At 51.6% G+C, this 17,906-nt stretch overlaps 1 protein-coding gene across 1 annotated transcript in view; it reads right to left on the bottom strand.

Annotated features, from left to right (window-relative positions):
* The window catches only part of LOC119946714 (death-associated protein kinase 1-like), a 79,654-nt gene that overhangs the window by 34,675 nt on the left and 27,073 nt on the right, over positions 1–17,906 (bottom strand). The window contains exons 6-10 of the mRNA XM_038768128.1: positions 15,177–15,269; positions 14,787–14,906; positions 11,871–11,969; positions 9,040–9,138; positions 5,733–5,831 (exon numbers count right to left, since the gene is read on the bottom strand). Of these exons, the coding sequence (XP_038624056.1) occupies positions 5,733–5,831; positions 9,040–9,138; positions 11,871–11,969; positions 14,787–14,906; positions 15,177–15,269 (510 nt within the window). The remainder of the gene's footprint in view (positions 1–5,732; positions 5,832–9,039; positions 9,139–11,870; positions 11,970–14,786; positions 14,907–15,176; positions 15,270–17,906) is intronic.

Here is a 17,906-nt window from a genome sequence, read left to right on the forward strand (position 1 = left end):
CCAAAGCCCGGGCTCTTTCCACTGAGCCACGCTGCGATCTTGGGCAAGTCACTTCACTTCATTCATTCTTTCAATCGTATTTATTGAGCGCTTACTGTGAGCAGGGCACTGTACTAAGCGCTTGGGAAGTCCAAGTTGGCAACATAGAGAGGCGGTCCCCACCCAACAGCAGGCTCACAGTCTAGAAGGGGGCTTCTCTGAGCCTCAGTGCCCTCATCTGTAAAATGGGGGTTCAATCCCCGTTCTTCCTCTTATTTAGACTGGAAGCCTCATGTGGGTCAGGGACTGTGCTTGACCTGATTTTCTGACCCTCTCTTCCCCCCACCCCGTAATGATGGCATTTATTAAGCGCTTAGTATGTGCAAAGCACTGTTCTAAGCGCTGGGGAGGTTACAAGGTGATCAGGTTGTCCCAAGGGGGGCTCACAGTCTTCATCCCCATTTTACAGATGAGGGAACCGAGGCCCAAAGAAGTTAAGTCACACAGCTGACAATCGGCGGAGCTGGGATTTGAACCCATCATCATCAGCATCAATCGTATTTATTGAGCGCTTACTATGTGCAGAGCACTGTACTAAGCGCTTGGGAAGTACAAATTGGCAACATATAGAGACAGTCCCTACCCAACAGTGGGCTCACAGCCTAAAAGGGGGAGACAGAGAACAAAACCAAACATACTAACAAAATAAAATAAATAGAATAGATATGTACAAGTAAAATAAATAAATAAATAAATAAATAAATAAATGAATGAATAAATAAATAAATAAATAAATAAATGAATAAATAGAGTAAGAAATATGTACAAACATATATACATATATCCAGCTGCTGTGGGGAAGGGAAGGAGGTAAGATGGGGGGGATGGAGAGGGGGACGAGGGGGAGAGGAAGGAAGGGGCTCAGTCTGGGAAGGCCTCCTGGAGGAGGTGAGCTCTCAGCAGGGCCTTGAAGGGAGGAAGAGAGCTAGCTTGGCGGATGGGTAGAGGGAGGGCATTCCAGGCCCGGGGGATGACGTGGGCCAACCCATGACCTCGGACTCCAAAGCCCAGGCTCTTTCCACTGAGCCGCGCTGCTTCTCTATACGTAAATGTGTAGACCCTGAGCCCATCGTTGGGTAGGGACCGTCTCTATATGTTGCCGACTTGCACTTCCCAAGCGCTCAGTACAGTGCTCTGCACACGGTAAGCGCTCAGTGAAGAGAGGAATAAATAGAGAAGCAGCGTGGCTCAGTGGGAAGAGCCCGGGCTTTGGAGTCCGAGGTCGTGCGTTCAAATCCCGGCTCCGCCGATTGTCAGCTGGGTGACTTTGGGCAAGTCACTTCACTTCTCTGGGCCTCAGTTACCTCATCTGTACAATGGGGATTAGGACTGTGAGCCCTACGTGGGGCGACCCGATCACCTTGCAACCTCCCCGGCGCATAGAATAACAATTATTATTATAGCGATTATAATAAGAATTATTGTTATTAAATATGATTGAATGAATGAATGAGTGTACACACACACCTACACACTCATTCTGTCTCTCTCTCCATGTCCGTCGTCCACTTCCTTCTAGACTGTGAGCCCGCTGTTGGGTAGGGACTGTCTCTATATGTTGCCAACTTGGACTTCCCAAGCGCTTAGTACAGTGATCTGCACACAGTAAGCGCTCAATAAATATGATTGAATGAATGAATGAATGAATTCCTCCCATCCTACAAGGGCTCCTGATGTCAATTTCCGCTTGCAAGACTGTGAGCCCGCTGCTGGGTAGGGACCGTCTCTATATGTTGCCAACTTGGACTTCCCAAGCGCCTAGTACAGTGCTCTGCACACAGTAAGCGCTCAATGAATACGACTGAATAAATGAATGAATGAATTCCTCCCATCCTACAAGGGCTCCTGATGTCAATTTCCCCTTGCAAGACTGCGAGCCCGCTGTTGGGCAGGGACCGTCTCTATCTGTTGCCTACTTGGACTTCCCAAGCGCTTAGTACAGTGCTCTGCACACAGTAAGCGCTCAATAAGTATGATTGAATGAATGAATTCCTCCCATCCTACAAGGGCTCCTGATGTCAATTTCCCCTTGCAAGGCTGTGAGCCCGCTGTTGGGTAGGGACTGTCTCTACCTGTTGCCAACTTGGACTTCTCAAGCGCTTAGTACAGTGCTCTGCACACAGTAAGCACTCGATAAATATGACTGAATGAACGAATAATGATAATAATACTAACGAGGGTATCTGTTGAGCGCTTCCTATACGCCAAGCGCTGTTCTAAGCACCGGGGGAGACACAGGGTCACCAGGTCGTCCCCCGGAGGGCTCACGGCCTTCCCATGTTCCAGATGAGGTCACCGAGGCCCAGGGAAGCGGCTTGCCAGATCCAACGGCTTCTTCTGTATCCTTATCCTCCTCGACCTCTCAGCTGCCTTCGACACTGTGGCCCACCTCCTCAACACGCTATCCAACCTTGGCTTCACAGACTCCATCCTCTCCCGGTTCTCCTCCTATCGCTCCGGCCGTTCATTCTTGGTCTCCTCCCCTCCCTGTCCCATCCCCTTACTGTAGAGGTTCCTCAAGGGCCAGATCTTGTTCCCCTTCCATTCTCCATCCACACTCACTCACACTCACTGAGCCCCCTTTTTCCTCTCCCCATCCCCATCCCTCCACCCTACCTCCTTCCCCTCCCCACAGCACCTGTATATATGTTGGTACAAATTTATTACTCTATTTATTTTACTTGGACATATTTACTATTCCATTTATTTTATTTTGTTAATATGCTTTGTTTTGTTATCTGTCTCCCCCTTCTAGGCTGTGAGCCCGCTGTTGGGTAGGGACCGTCTCTCTATGTTGCCAACTTGGACTTCCCAAGTGCTTAGTCCAGTGCTGTGCACACAGTAAGCGCTCAATAAATACGAATGAATGAATGAATGAACGACTATATGTTGCCAACTTGGACTTCCCAAGCGCTTAGTCCAGTGCTCTGCACACAGTAAGCGCTCAGTAAATACAATTGATTGAATGAATGAATGAATGAATGAATGACTATATGTTGTCAACTTGGACTTCCCAAGCACTTAGACCAGTGCTTCTCTAGCATGAAGGTCATGGCCTCATCAGTAAAATGATGACTTTGTATCTACCCCAGCACCTAGAACAGTAGTTGGCACAAAGTGCTTAACAAATACCATTACTAGTATTATTATTATTATAGGAGAGGGGATAGGATCTCTAGCATGAAGGTCATGGGTTCTAATCCCAGCTCTCCCGTTTGTCTGTGGTGTAACCCTGGCCAACTCACATTATTTCGCTGTGCCTCAGTTACCTCATCAGTAAAATGATGACTTTGTATCTACCCCAGCACCTAGAACAGTGCTTGGCACAAAGTGCTAAACAAATACCATTACTATTATTATTATTACTATTATTATTAGAGGAGAGGGGTTAGGATCTCTAGCATGTAGGTCATGGGTTCTAATCCCAGCTCTCCCATTTGTCTGTGGTGTAACCCTGGCCAACTCACATTATTTCTCTGTGCCTCAGTTACCTCATCAGTAAAATGATGACTTTGTATCTACCCCAGCACCTAGAACAGTGCTTGGCAAATAGTGCTTAACAAATACCATTACTATTATTATTATTATTATTATTATTATTATTATTATAGAAGAGGGGATAGGATCTCTAGCATGAAGGTCACGGGTTCTAATCCCAGCTCTCCCGTTTGTCTGTGGTGTAACCCTGGCCAACTCACATTATTTCTCTGTGCCTCAGTTACCTCATCAGTAAAATGATGACTTTGTATCTACCCCAGCACCTAGAACAGTGCTTGGCAAATAGTGCTTAACAAATACCATTACTAGTATTATTATTATTATTATTATTATTATTATTATTATTATTATTATTATTATTATTATTATAGGAGAGGTGATAGGATCTCTAGCATGAAGGTCACGGGTTCTAATCCCAGCTCTCCCATTTGTCTGTGGTGTAACCCTGGACAACTCACATTATTTCTCTGTGCCTCAGTTACCTCATCTGTAAAATGGGGCGGACACGGATGCCGGGCACCCTGGCGGGGAGGGGACATGGGGGGTGACAGGGAGGCCCGGCCCAGGGCTGACCCTGTCAGCGACGTAGAGTCGGGCGCCGTGGCGGGCGAGGCAGCGGACGAGGTCGCGGTGGCCACGGGCGGCGGCGGTGAGGAGCGGGCTCTACCCGTCGCGGTTGCGGACGTCGGGGTCACAGCCGGCTCGGCACAGCGCCTCGGCCACGGGCTCGTAGCCGTGCCAGGCCGCTCAGTGCTGGGGCGTCTCTTCCTCCTGCGTTCGGGGTTAGGGGGGCCAGACGACGATGACCACCGCTCAGCTCCCGGTGGGGAGGCTCTCAGCACAGCGCTCGCCACCCGGCAGACACCCAGCACGGCGCTCCGCATTCATTCGTTCCTTCATTCGATCGTAATTATTGTTATATGTTGCCAACTTGTCCTTCCCAAGCACTTAGTACCGTGCTTAGCTCAATAAATACGACTGAATGAATGAATTGAGCGCTTGGGAGAGGACGACGGACACCAACGGACACGTGCCCTGCCCACAACGAGTTCACGGGCTAGAGGGGCGAGTGGCCATCACACCGCTCTGAATAGCTTAGGCGCCCAGCAGAGCACTCTGCACGTAGTAGGTGCTCAGTACAGTATTCTGCCCAGGGTAGGTGGCTAGGACATAGACATCCAGTAATAATAATAAGGATGGCATTTATTAAGCGCTTACTATGTGCCAAGCACTGTTCTAAGCACTGGGGAGGTTACAAGGTGATCAGGTTGTCCCACTGGGGGGCTCGCAGTCTTAATCCCCATTTTCCAGATGAGGTAACTGAGGTCCAGAGAAGTGAAGTGACTTGCCCAAAGTCACACAGCTGCCAGTACAGTACAGGATGCTGCTCCTGAGGGTTACCCATCTCCTCATCCAGAAGCACCATGGCCTACTGGTGCAGAGAAGCAGCGTGGCTCAGTGGAAAGAGCCCGGGCTTTGGAGTCAGAGGTCATGGGTTCAAATCCCGGCTCCGCCACTTGTCAGCTGGGTGACTTTGGGCGAGTCACTTCACTTCTCTGGGCCTCAGTTCCCTCATCTGGAAAATGGGGATGAAGACCGGGAGCCCCCCGTGGGACAACCCGATCGCCTTTTTAAAATTTTTTTTTGATGATAGCATTTATTACGCGCTTACTATGTGCCAAGCACTGTTCTAAACGCTGGGGAGGTTAACAAGGTGATCGGGGTGTCCCACGGGGACAAATGCCATCATTATTATTATTATTATTATAGTAAGCGCTTAACAAATGCCATTCTTCTTCTTCTTCTTCTAGACTGTGAGCCCACAGTTGGGTAGAGACCGTCTCTATATGTTGCCAACTTGGACTTCCCAAGCGCTTAGTACGGTGCTCTGCACACAGTAAGCGTTCAATAAATAAGATTGATGATTGACTGATTGATTATTCTCTACCCCAGCGCCCAGTAAAGTTCCTGGCACATGGGAAGCGCTGAGCAAATACCATAAAAAAATCTGGGCCGGTTGTGGGGGTATCTGACGGGTAGAAAGCCGGGAGCCCCGAGGGCTAAGGAACCCCACGCCCACCTGGGTCTCCCCAAAAGACCCCCCCCCCAAGCCCACCCGGGCCACCCCCCGGCACAGGGAGACTCCAACTGGCCCCCTCCACCCCGTCCCCGCCACCCCCCGCTGGCGTCCTGACCTGGTCCTGGATGTCCGGGTTGGCCCCGGCCTGGCACAGGAGCTGGACGACGTCTGCGTGGCCGTAGCGTGCCGCCACGTGAAGCACCGTCTCCCCCGACTGCGGGACCGCAAGAGCGCACATGCATACACACACGTGTTTCCAACCCTGGGGGCTCCCCCCGGGCAGGGCGGGGAAGCGGGCCCGGGGTCCATCCCATCTCTGCCACTTTCATTCAGTCACTCACTCGCATTTACTGAGCGCTTACTGTGTGCAGAGCACTGTATTAAGCACTTGGGAATTTCAAGTTGGCAACGTATAGAGACGGTCCCTACGGCTTCGTGACCTTGGCCAAGTCACTTCACCTCTCTTAAAAAAGCCTGGTGGAAAGAGCCCCGGCCCGGGCATCGGAGGTACCGGGCTCTAATGATTCATTCATTCATTCAATCGTATTTATTGAGCGCTTACTGGGTGCAGAGCACTGTATTAAGCGCTTGGGAAGTCCAAGTTAGCAACGTATAGAGACGGTCCCTACGGCTTCGTGACCTTAGCCAAGTCACTTCACCTCTCTTAAAAAAGCCTAGTGGAAAGAGCCCCGGCCCGGGCGTCGAGGTACTGGGCTCTAATGATTCATTCATTCATTCAATCGTATTTTTTGAGCGCTTACTGTGTGCAGAGCACTGTACTAAGCGCTTGGGAAGTCCAAGTCGGTAACATATAGAGACGGTCCCTCCCCGACAGCGGGCTCTCAGTCTAGAAACGATGATGATAATAGCATTTATTAAGCGCTTACTGTGTGCCAAGCACTGTTCTAAGCACTGATCTGAGGAGCAGAGAGGCTCCGTGGAAAGAGCCCGGGCTTTGGAGTCGGAGGTCGTGGGTTCTAATCCCGGCTCCGCCAATTGTCAGCTGGGTGACTTTGGGCAAGTCATTTTACTTCTCCGTGCCTCAGTTACCTCACCTGGAAAATGGGGATTAAGACTGTGAGCCCCTCGTGGGACAACCTGATCACCTTGTAACCTCCCCGGCGCTTAGAACAGTGCTTTGCACATAGTAAGCACTTAATAAATGCCATTATTATTATTAATTATTATTATTAATCTCAGCTCTGCCACTTTCCTGCTCTCTCACCTTGGCTGAGTCGCTTCACTTCTCCTTGCCTCAGTTTCCTCCTCTGCAGAATGGGGATTCAATCCCTGTCCTTCCACCTTCTTGGACTGGGAGCCCCGTGTGGGACCCAGTGACCTAGTCTTCTACCCCAGGGTTTAGCACAGTGCGTGGCACATAGCAAGCGCTTAGAGAATAATGCAATTATTCTCACTATTCTTATAACTCAAAGCCAATCCACTGAGGCTGTGGACCACCTCGGGGTGGAAACATCCAACTGGAAGTCTAGGTTTGGAGGCAGGCTTTGTTGTTAATAATGATGATAATGATAATGATAATGATAATAATAAGAAGAAGAAGAAGAAGAAGAAGAAGAAGAAGAATTGTATTTGTCCTTGCCAAGCAGAGCTCAGAACAGTGCTAGGCAAGGACAAATGCCATTATTATTATTATTATCATTATGACAGAACAGTGCTTGGCACACAGTAAGCGCTTAACAAATAACATCATCATCATTAATAATAATAATAATAATAATGATGACGGCATTTATTAAGTGCTTACTACGTGCAAAGCACTGTTCTAAGCACTGGGGAGGTAACAAGGTGATCGGGTTGTCCCACAGGGGGCTCACAGTCTTCATCCCTATTTGACAGTTGAGGTAACTGAGGCCCAGAGAAGTGAAATGACTTGCCTGAAGTCACCCGACCGACAAGTGGCAGAGCCGGGATTTGAGGGACGTGGGCCTAAGTGCCGTGGGGAGGAATAAAGGGAGCAAGTCAGGGTGACTTGCTGTGTGCAGAGCACTGTACTAAGCGCTTGTACTAAGTCCAAGTTGGCAACATCTAGAGATGGACCCTACCTGACAGTGGGCTCACAGTCTAGAAGGGGGAGACAGAGAACAAAACGAAACATATTAACAAGGGGATACAAGGTAATCAAGTTGTCCCACGTGGGGCTCACAGTCTTAATCCCCATTTTACAGACGAGGTAACTGAGACTCATGGAAGTGAAGTGACTTGCCCAAGGGTCACACAGCAGCTATGCGGCGGAGCCAGGATTCGAACCCCCGACCTCTGACTCCAAAGCCCGGGCTCTTTCCACTGAGCCACGCTGCTTCTTTGTACTAAGCGCAGGGATGGGCGTGAGCCCCCCGTGGGACAACATGATCTTCGTATAACTTCCCCCACGCTTAGAACAGTGCTTTGCACATAGTAAGCGCTTAATAAACGCCATCATTATTATTATCATCATCATTATTACAAACAAACCGGGTTGGATAACAGTCCCCAGCCCCTGTGGGACTCCCCGTCTTAATCCTCCTCTCCCCCTCCTCCCCATCCCTCCGGCCTTACCTCCTTCCCCTCCCCACAGCACCTGTATATATGGATATATGTTTGTACGGATTTATTACTCTATTGATTTATTTATTTTATTTGTACATATTTCTTCTATTTATTTTATTTTGTTAATATGTTTGGTTTTGTTCTCTGCCTCCCCCTTCTAGACTGTGAGCCCGCTGCCGGGTAGGGACCATCCCTAGATGTTGCCAACTTGGACTTCCCAAGTGCTTAGTCCAGTGCTCTGCACACAGTAAGCGCTCAATAAATAGGATTGATTGATTGATAGATTACTCTATTTATTTATTTATTTTACTTGTACATATTTCTTCTAGTTATTTTATTTGGTTAACATGTTTGGTTTTGTTCTCTGTCTCCCCCTTCTAGACTGTGAGCCCGCTGTCGGGTAGGGACCATCTCTAGATGTTGCCAACTTGGACTTTCCAAGCGCTTAGTCCAGTGCTCTGCACACAGTAAGCACTCAATAAATGTGACTGATTGATTGATTACTCTATTCATTTATTTTCTTTGTACATATTTCTTCTATTTATTTTATTTTGTTAATATGCTTGGTTTTGTTCTCTGTCTCCCCCTTCTAGACTGTGAGCCCACTGTAGGGGAGGGACCAGCTCTAGATGTTGCCAACTTGGACTTCCCAAGCGCTTAGTCCAGTGCTCTGCACACAGTAAGCGCTCAATAAATACAACTGAATGAATGAATGAATGGATGGATGAATGAATCCTCATTTTCCAGACGAGGGAACCGAGGCCCAGAGACGTGAAGTGACTTGGCCAAGGTCTCGCGGCGGACGAGTGGCGGAGCCGGGACGAGAACCCAGGCGCTCACGACTCCCCACCCCGGGGTGGGCGGGCGGCTCTCACCTTATCCTTTGCGTCCAGCGGGCACTTGTTCTCGCTGAGGAATTGGAGGGTGGCGACGTGGCCGTGGCGGGATGCCCAGTACACTGCATTCGACCCCGCCTGGAAGCCGGAGGGTCGGGGGGAAGTCAAAGATGAACGTCGTCAGCCTCCGGGATACATAATCCTGTCTATACTCACACCCTCAATACACGCACAAACAACCTCCCCAGACGTACACCAAAATACACTCATAATAATAACGAGGGTATTTGTTAAGCGCTTACTACGTGCAAAGCACTGCTCTAAGCGCTGGGGAGGTTACAAAGTGATCAGGTTGTCCCATGGGGGGCTCACAATCTTCATCCCCATTTTCCAGATGAGGTCACGGAGGCCCAGAGAAGAGAAGTTTCTAGACTGTGAGCCCGCTGTTGGGTAGGGACCGGCTCTAGATGTTGCCAACTTGTACTTCCCAAGCGCTTAGTACAGTGCTCTGCACACAGTAAGCGCTCAATAAATACGACTGAATGAATGAATGAATTAATGAATGTTGGGTAGGGACCGGCTCTATACGTTGCCAACTTGTACTTCCCAAGCGCTTGATACAGTGCTCTGCACACAGTAAGCGCTAAGTAAATACGATTGAATGAATGAATGAATGAATGTTGGGTAGGGACCGTCTCTATATGTTGCGAACTTGTACTTCCCAAGCGCTTAGTACAGTGCTCTGCACACAGTAAGCGCTCAATAAATACGATTGAATGAACGAATGAATGAAGTGACTCGCCCAAAGTCACCCGGATGAGAGTTGGTGGAGCTGGGATTTGAACGCATGACCTCTGACTCCAAAGCCTGGGCTCTTTCCACTGAGCCACGCTGCTTCTCGATAATGCGCTTAGCACAGTGCTCTGCACACAGTAAGCGCTCAAAAAATACGAATGAATGAATGAATGAGTGCACGTGGACACCCCCCAGGCCCCGCCCCCCCCCACAACACACGCAAAGTCCCCAGACATACACGAGAAGCAGTGTGGCTCAGTGGAAAGAGCCCGGGCTTTGGAGTCAGAGGTCGTGGGTTCGAATCTCAGCTCCTCCAATTGTCAGCTGGGTGACTTTGGGCGAGTCACTTCACTTCTCTGGGCCTCAGTTCCCTCGTCTGGAAAATGGGGGTGAAGACTGTGAGCCCCCCGGGGGACGACCTGATTAACTTGTGACCTCCCCAGCGCTTAGAGCAGTGCCTTGCACATAGCAAGCGCTGAACAAATACCCTTGTTATGATTATTATTATTATTACACCGACATACAATGCACACAAAAACCCCACATACACATCGGGGCATCAACATACACTGCAGCCAACTTGTATTTCCCAAGCGCTTAGTACAGTGCTCTGCACACAGTGAGCGCTCAATAAATATGACTGAATGACTGAATGACTGACTGACTGACTGACTGAATGAATGAATGAATGAATGAATGAATGAATGCAGACACCATGCCCACGATCCCCAGACACACACCGACACACAACGCGTACAGACAACACCACGTATCACTCACAGATAAACACTAAACATCCCCCCAATGCCCGTAGACACTCACCACACAACCTACACACCCCCAATGTCTACACGCCCAGACACGCACACCCCCGGAACGGGGTGGAAAATCCACCACCTCACCTCCGGTTGAAATTTCTACCCTTTCCTCACATCCAGCCTAAACCGTCCTCCCCGGCAGACTGCAGCCCTCCCCATATTTGAATTCCAGCAAAATCCCACCTCCTCCAGGGCGTTCCCCAAACTCCAGGTAATAATAATAATAATAATAATAATAATAATAATAATAATAATAATATGATAACAATAATAATGGTATTTGGTAAGTGCTTACTATGTGCAAAGCACTGTTCTAAGCGCTGGGGAGGTTACAAGGTGATCAAGTTGTCCCACGGGGGGCTCACAGTCTTAATCCCCATTTTACAGATGAGGTAAACGGAGGCCCGGAGAAGAGAAGTGACTTGCCCCGAGTCACCCAGCTGACAACTGGCGGAGCCGGGATTTGAACCCATGACCTCTGACTCCAAAGCCCGGGCTCTTTCCACTGAGCCACTCTGCTTCTCTTGTGTACATATGCACTTGTGTAATAATAATAATAATGATGGCATTCATTCATTCACTCGTATTTATTGAGCACTTACTGTGTGCAGAGCACTGTACTAAGTGCTTGGGAAGTAGAAGCTGGCAACATATGGCTTGCCCAAAGTCACCCAGCTGACGATAGGCGGAGCTGGGATTTGAACCCATGACCTCTGACTCCAAAGCCCAGGCTCTTTCCACTGAGCCCCGCTGCTTCTCTGAAGTCGCATAAGATCAACGCAAATCGGATCTACTAACTCGACCGTCCCCTCTCCAGCGCTCGGCACAGTGGACTGTCGGCTCCTTGAGGGCAGGGAATGTGTCTACTAACCCCTATTGAACTCTCCCGAGCGCTCAATACAGTGCTCCGCCGACAGTAAATACCACCGATGGGGGTGACGATGATGCTAGCGTTTTCCACGCTCCAGTCGCCCATTGCCCACAGCGTACTGGTCTTTTTTACGAACCCGTCCATCCCCGTAGGGATCGCGGATCCGGGCCGTGCCCGAATTGTATCTCGGGGTTCGCCTCGGGGCGCTGCGTGTGCGGGATGGGAGTTTTGGGAGCTCTGCCCCAACTTCCAGCATGCTCCGGGTCCACGTGGAGGGAGCATGCGACACAGGCTGGGGAAAGCCTCGACCAGCCCCCACGGCCCCGGACGTGAGATATCCCGGGGGAAGGGGAGACTGTCCCGAGCGGGGGGTCCCGGAACCCGACCTTGTCCTGGACGTCCACCCGGGAGCCGCGGGCGATGAGCAGCTGCAACATCTGGACGTTCCCACATCCCGCCGCGATCAGCAACGGAGGGGTCCCGTGCTGGAGGGGGAGAGCGGAGATGGTGGCGAGAGATGGGAGAGACGGGAGGGAGGGGGAGAGAGGGGGAATAGGGAACGGGGGAGAGAAGGGAGAGACAGGAGCGGGGACGGAGAGAGAAGGGAGGGGGGAAGATGGGAGAGACAGGAGCGGGGAGAGAGGGGGAATAAGGAAGAGGGGAAGAGGAGGGAGATAGGAGAGAAACGGGAGAGAAGGGAGAAATGGGTGAGAAGGGAGAGAGGGGAGAGACGGGGGAGAGGTGGGAATAGGGAAGAGAGCGGAGAGAAGGGAGAGACAGGAGTGGGGATGGAGAGAAAGGGGAGAGATAGAAGAGACAGGAAAGACAGAAGATGGGGGAGAGAGGGGAAGGATGGGCGAGACAGGAGGGAAGGGGAGAGAGGGGAAAAGGGGGAATAGGGATGAGAGAGGAGACACACGGGTGGGGAGAAAAGAGAGAGAAAAGGGAGAGAGGGGAGAGATGGGAAAGACAGGAAAGACAGGAGTCAGAGGAAAGAAGGAAAGAGAGGGGAAGGGGGAGAGAGGGGAGAGACAGGAGGAGGGGAAGGTGGGGAAGAGGAAAGAGCCAGGGAAGGAAGAGAGAGAGGAGGGAAGGGAGAGATGGGAGAGAGGGGAAGAGAGGAGGGAGAGGGGAAAGAGAAGGGGGAGAAAGGGGAAAGGAAGGGGAAAGCGGGGGGAAGTTTGCAGAGGGAAGAGATGGGAAAGACAGGAGAGGGAGAGATGGGAGAGGCAGGAGGGAAGGGGAGAGAGGGGGAAAGGGAAAATGAGGATGAGAGGGGAGAGAAAGGAGAGACGTGGGTGGGGGACAGAGAGAAAAGGGAGAGGGGAGAGATGGGAAAGACAGGAAAGACAGGAGACAGAGGAAAGAAGGAAAGAGAGGGGGAGGGGGAGAGAGGGGGGAGACAGGAGGAGGGGAAGGTGGGGAAGAGGAAAGAGCCAGGGAAGGAAGAGAGAGAGGAGGGAAGGGAGAGATGGGAGGGAGGGGAAGAGAGGAGGGAGAGGGGAAAGAGAAGGGGGAGAAAGGGGGAAGGAAGGGGAAAGCGGGGGGAAGTTTGCAGAGGGAAGAGATGGGAAAGACAGGAGAGGGAGAGATGGGAGAGGCAGGAGGGAAGGGGAGAGAGGGGGAAAGGGAAAATGAGGATGAGAGGGGAGAGAAAGGAGAGACGTGGGTGGGGGACAGAGAGAAAAGGGAGAGGGGAGAGATGGGAAAGACAGGAAAGACAGGAGACAGAGGAAAGAAGGAAAGAGAGGGGGAGGGGGAGAGAGGGGGGAGACAGGAGGAGGGGAAGGTGGGGAAGAGGAAAGAGCCAGGGAAGGAAGAGAGAGAGGAGGGAAGGGAGAGATGGGAGGGAGGGGAAGAGAGGAGGGAGAGGGGAAAGAGAAGGGGGAGAAAGGGGGAAGGAAGGGGAAAGCGGGGGGAAGTTTGCAGAGGGAAGAGATGGGAAAGACAGGAGAGGGAGAGATGGGAGAGGCAGGAGGGAAGGGGAGAGAGGGGGAAAGGGAAAATGAGGATGAGAGGGGAGAGAAAGGAGAGACGTGGGTGGGGGACAGAGAGAAAAGGGAGAGGGGAGAGATGGGAAAGACAGGAAAGACAGGAGACAGAGGAAAGAAGGAAAGAGAGGGGGAGGGGGAGAGAGGGGGGAGACAGGAAGAGGGGAAGGTGGGGAAGAGGAAAGAGGGGGAAGGAAGGGAGAGTGGAGAGAAGGGAGAGATGGGAGAGAGGGGAAGAGAGGGGGGAGAGGGGAAAGAGAAGGGGGAGAAAGGGGGAAGAAAGGGGGAAAAGAGGGGGGAGGGGGAAGAGTTTGAAGAGGGAAGAGATGGGAAAAACAGGAGAGAGGGAGAGATGGGAGAGGCAGGAGGGAAGGGGAGAGGGGGGAAAGGGGAAATAGGGATGAGAGGGGAGAGAAGGGAGAGATGTGTGGGGGACAGAGAGAAAAGGGAGAGAGGGGAGAGATGGGAAAGACAGGACACAGAGGAAAGAAGGAAAGAGAGGGGAAGGGGGAGAGAGGGGGGAGACAGGAGGAGGGGAAGGTGGGGAAGAGGAAAGAGGGGGAAGGAAGGGAGAGAGGAGAGAAGGGAGAGATGGGAGAGAGGGGGAGAGGGGGGGAGAGGGGAAGAGAAGGGGGAGAAAGGGGGAAGGAAGGGGGAAAAGAAGGGGGAGGGGGGACGAGTTTGAAGAGGGAACAGATGGGAAAGACAGGGGAGAGATGGGAGAGGCAGGAGGGAAGGGGAGAGAGGGGAAAAGAGGGGGAATAGGGATGAAACAAGAGAGAAGGGAGAGACATGGGTGGGGGACAGAGAGAAAAGGGAGAGAGGGGAGAGATGGGAAAAACAGGAGATGGAGGAAAGAAGGAAAGAGGGGAAGGGGGAGAGAGGGGAGAGACACAAGGAAGGGAAGGTGGGGAAGAGGAAAGAGGAGGAAGGAAGGGAGAGAGGAGGGAAGGGAGAGAAGGGAGAGATGGGAGAGTGGGGAAGGGGGAAGGGGGAAGAGTTTGAAGAGGGAAGAGATGGGAAAGACAGGAGAGAGGGGAGAGATGGGAGAGGCAGGAGGGAAGGGGAGAGAGAGGAAGAGAGAGGGAAGAGAAGGGGAAGGAAGGGAGAGGGAAGAGAGGGAGAGAAGCTCGTTATGGGCAGAGAGCATGTCCACTAATTCTGTTGTATCGTACTCTCCCGAGCGCTTACAACAGTGCTTTGCACAAAGCAAGCGCCCGATAAATACGGGTCCCCGTCTCCCCAAGTTGGCCGCCTCCCGCGCCCCGCACGGATCGGGTGGGTGTCCTGGTGGGCCGGGGCGGGGGGTACCTTGTTGGGCTGCTTGACGTCATAATTGGTCAGAGAGCCCAGGAGGTGCTGCAGACCCGGCACGTTGTCGTCGTTGATGGCGTGCACGATGGCCTTCATCACGAAGGAGTCTTCCTCGTCCTGCGCCGGGCCCGGGGAGACACAGGACGAGGAAGGGGAGGAGGAGGAGGCCGTCACTCGGGCCCTGCTCCACCCACCCACCCGGCCACCCCCTTCACCCAGAAAACCCTCCCACCCCGGTGCTCCGCACCCCAGGAGGAGTCCAGTCCAGCGCTCCACACCCAGGAGGCTCCCAGAGCCCAAGAGGCGCCTAATCAATACAACCTACCGACAGATTGACCGAGAGGGGGAAGGAGACCCGTCCCGACCCTGAGCCCCGCCGTGCCCTACCAGCGCGTCGTCGCTGCGGGAGATGCTCATGTTGCTGCGCAACAGGAAGGACCGCGAGAGCCTCTGGCACAGGGAGATGAGGCGCACCGATTGCTGCGGGGACACGGTCCGTTCGTCAATCCATCTGTCCGTCCGTCCGTCCGTCCATCCAGTCCTCCATCCATCCGCCAACACAGCCATCAATCCCTCCATCCATCCACTCATCCATCCCTCCATTCATCCACCCACCCATCCATCCCTCCCTCCCACCCATTCCTCCACCCATCCAGCCCTCGATCCACTCGTCCACCCATCCATCCACTCATCCATCCTTCCACCCATCCATCCCGCCCACTGTTGGATAGGGACTGTCTCTATACGTTGCCAACTTGTACTTCCCAAGCGCTTAGTACGGTGCTCTGCACACAGTAAGCGCTCAATAAATACGATTGATTGATTGATCCCTCCATCCACTCATCCACCCATCCATCCCTTCATCGCCCCATCCATCCATCCATCCACTCATCCATCCCCCATCCAACCATTCACTCATACATCCCTCCATTCACTCACCCACCCATCCCTCCATCCCTCCACTCATTCATTCATTCATTCAATCGTATTTATTGAGTGCTTACTGTGTGCAGAGCACTGTACTAAGCACTTGGGAAGTACAAGTTGGCAACATACAGAGATGGTCCCTACCCAACAGCGGGCTCACAGTCTAGAAGGGGGAGACAGAGAACAAAACAAAACATATTAACAAAATAAAATAAATAGAATAAATACATACAAATAAAAGACATAAATAAATAGAGTAATAAATACATACAAACATATGTACATATATACAGGTGCTGTGGGGAGGGGAAGGAGGTAAGGCGGGGGGGATGGAGAGGGGGATCCCTCCACTCATCCAACTCGCCATCCAACCCTCCATCCACCCACTCATCCATCCCTCTATTCACACACTCATCCATAATAAGAATAATAATAATAATAATAACAACAATAGTAATAATGGTGGTATTTGTTAAGCACTTACTATGTGCCAAGCACTGTTCTAAGCACTGGTGGGGGGGATACAAGGTGATCAAGGTTGTCCCACGTGGGGCTCACAGTCTTCGTCCCCCTTGTACAGATGAGGGAACTGAGGCCCAGAGAAGTGAAATGCCTCGCCCAAGGTCACACAGCTGACAAGTGGCGGAGCTGGGATTCGAACCCAGGACCGCTGACTCCCAAGCCCGGGCTCTTTCCACTGAGCCACACTGCTTCATCCGCCAAAACAGCCATCCATCCCTCCCTCCCTCCATCCTTCCGCTCATCCACCCAACCACCTACCCCTCCAACCATCCATCCATCCACCCCTCCAGGTTCTTTACTGAGCGCTTACCACGCTCAGAGCGCTGGGCTGAGTGCTTGGCGGAGGACGGTACAACAACCAGTCAGTCGAGGAGATCGACTGAGTGCTTACCGTGTGCAGAGCACTGGACTAAGCGCTCGGGAGAGGACAATCTCCCAACTTGTACTTCCCAAGCGCTTAGTCCAGTGCTCTGCATACAGTAAGCGCTCAATAAATACAATTGATTGATTGATTGATTGATTGACAATCCCACAGAGCTGGTAGATATGTTCCCTGCTCACAACCAGCTGACAGTGGAGGGAGGAGGTGGAGAAGGGGAGGGAGGAGATGATGATGATGATGATGATGATGATAATAATAATAATAATAATAACGGCATTAGTTAAGTGCTTACTATGTGCCAAGCACTGTTGTAAGCGCTGGGGGGAACAAGGACATCAGGTCGTCCCCTGTGGGGCTCACAGTCTTCATCCCCATTTTCCAGAGGAGGTAACTGTGGCCCAGAGAGGTGAAGTGACTTGCCCAGAGTCACACAGCTGACAAGTGAGCCCGCCGTCGGGTAGGGACCTTCTCTATATGTTGCCCACTTGTACTTCCCAAGAGCTTAGTACAGTGCTCTGCACACAGTAAGTGCTCAATAAATATGACTGAATGAATGAATGAAGTGCAGCGTGGCTCAGTGGAAAGAGCCCGGGCTTGGGAGCCAGAGGTCGTGGGTTCTAATCCCAGCTCCGCCACACGTCTGCTGTGTGACGTCTGCTGTGTGACCTCGGACAAGTCACTTCACTTCTCTGAGCCTCAGTTCCCTCTTCTGGAAAATGGGGATGACTGTGAGCCCCACATGGGACAACGTGATCACCCTGTATCCTCCCCAGCACTTAGAACAATGCTTGGCACAAAGTCAGCTCTTAACAAATGCCATTATTATTATTACTATTATCATTAGAACAGTGCTTGGCACATAGCAAGCGCTTAATAAATACCGTTATTATTATTATTATTATTATTACATGCTATGTGCCAAGCACTCTTCTAAGCACTGGGGGGATACAAGGTAATCAAGTTTTCCCACAAGGGGCTCCCAGTCTTCATCCCCATTTTCCAGATGAGGTCACTGAGGCCCAGGGAAGTGAAGCGACTTGCCCAAAGTCACCCAGCTGACGAGTGGAGGAGGCGGAATTAGAACCCATGACCTCTGATTCCCAAACCTCTGCTCGTTCCATGAGATGGAGAGGAGAGGAGGGGAAGTGGGTAGGGACCGTCTCTATACGTTGCCAACTTGTACTTCCCAAGCGCTTAGTCCTGTGCTCTGCACACAGTAAGCGCTCAATAAATACGATTCAATGAATGAATGAATGAATGAATGAATGAATGAATGAATGAATGAA

This window comes from Tachyglossus aculeatus, chromosome Y3, assembly GCF_015852505.1.
Source record: "Tachyglossus aculeatus isolate mTacAcu1 chromosome Y3, mTacAcu1.pri, whole genome shotgun sequence".
In the NCBI taxonomy this organism is placed as follows: domain Eukaryota; kingdom Metazoa; phylum Chordata; class Mammalia; order Monotremata; family Tachyglossidae; genus Tachyglossus; species Tachyglossus aculeatus.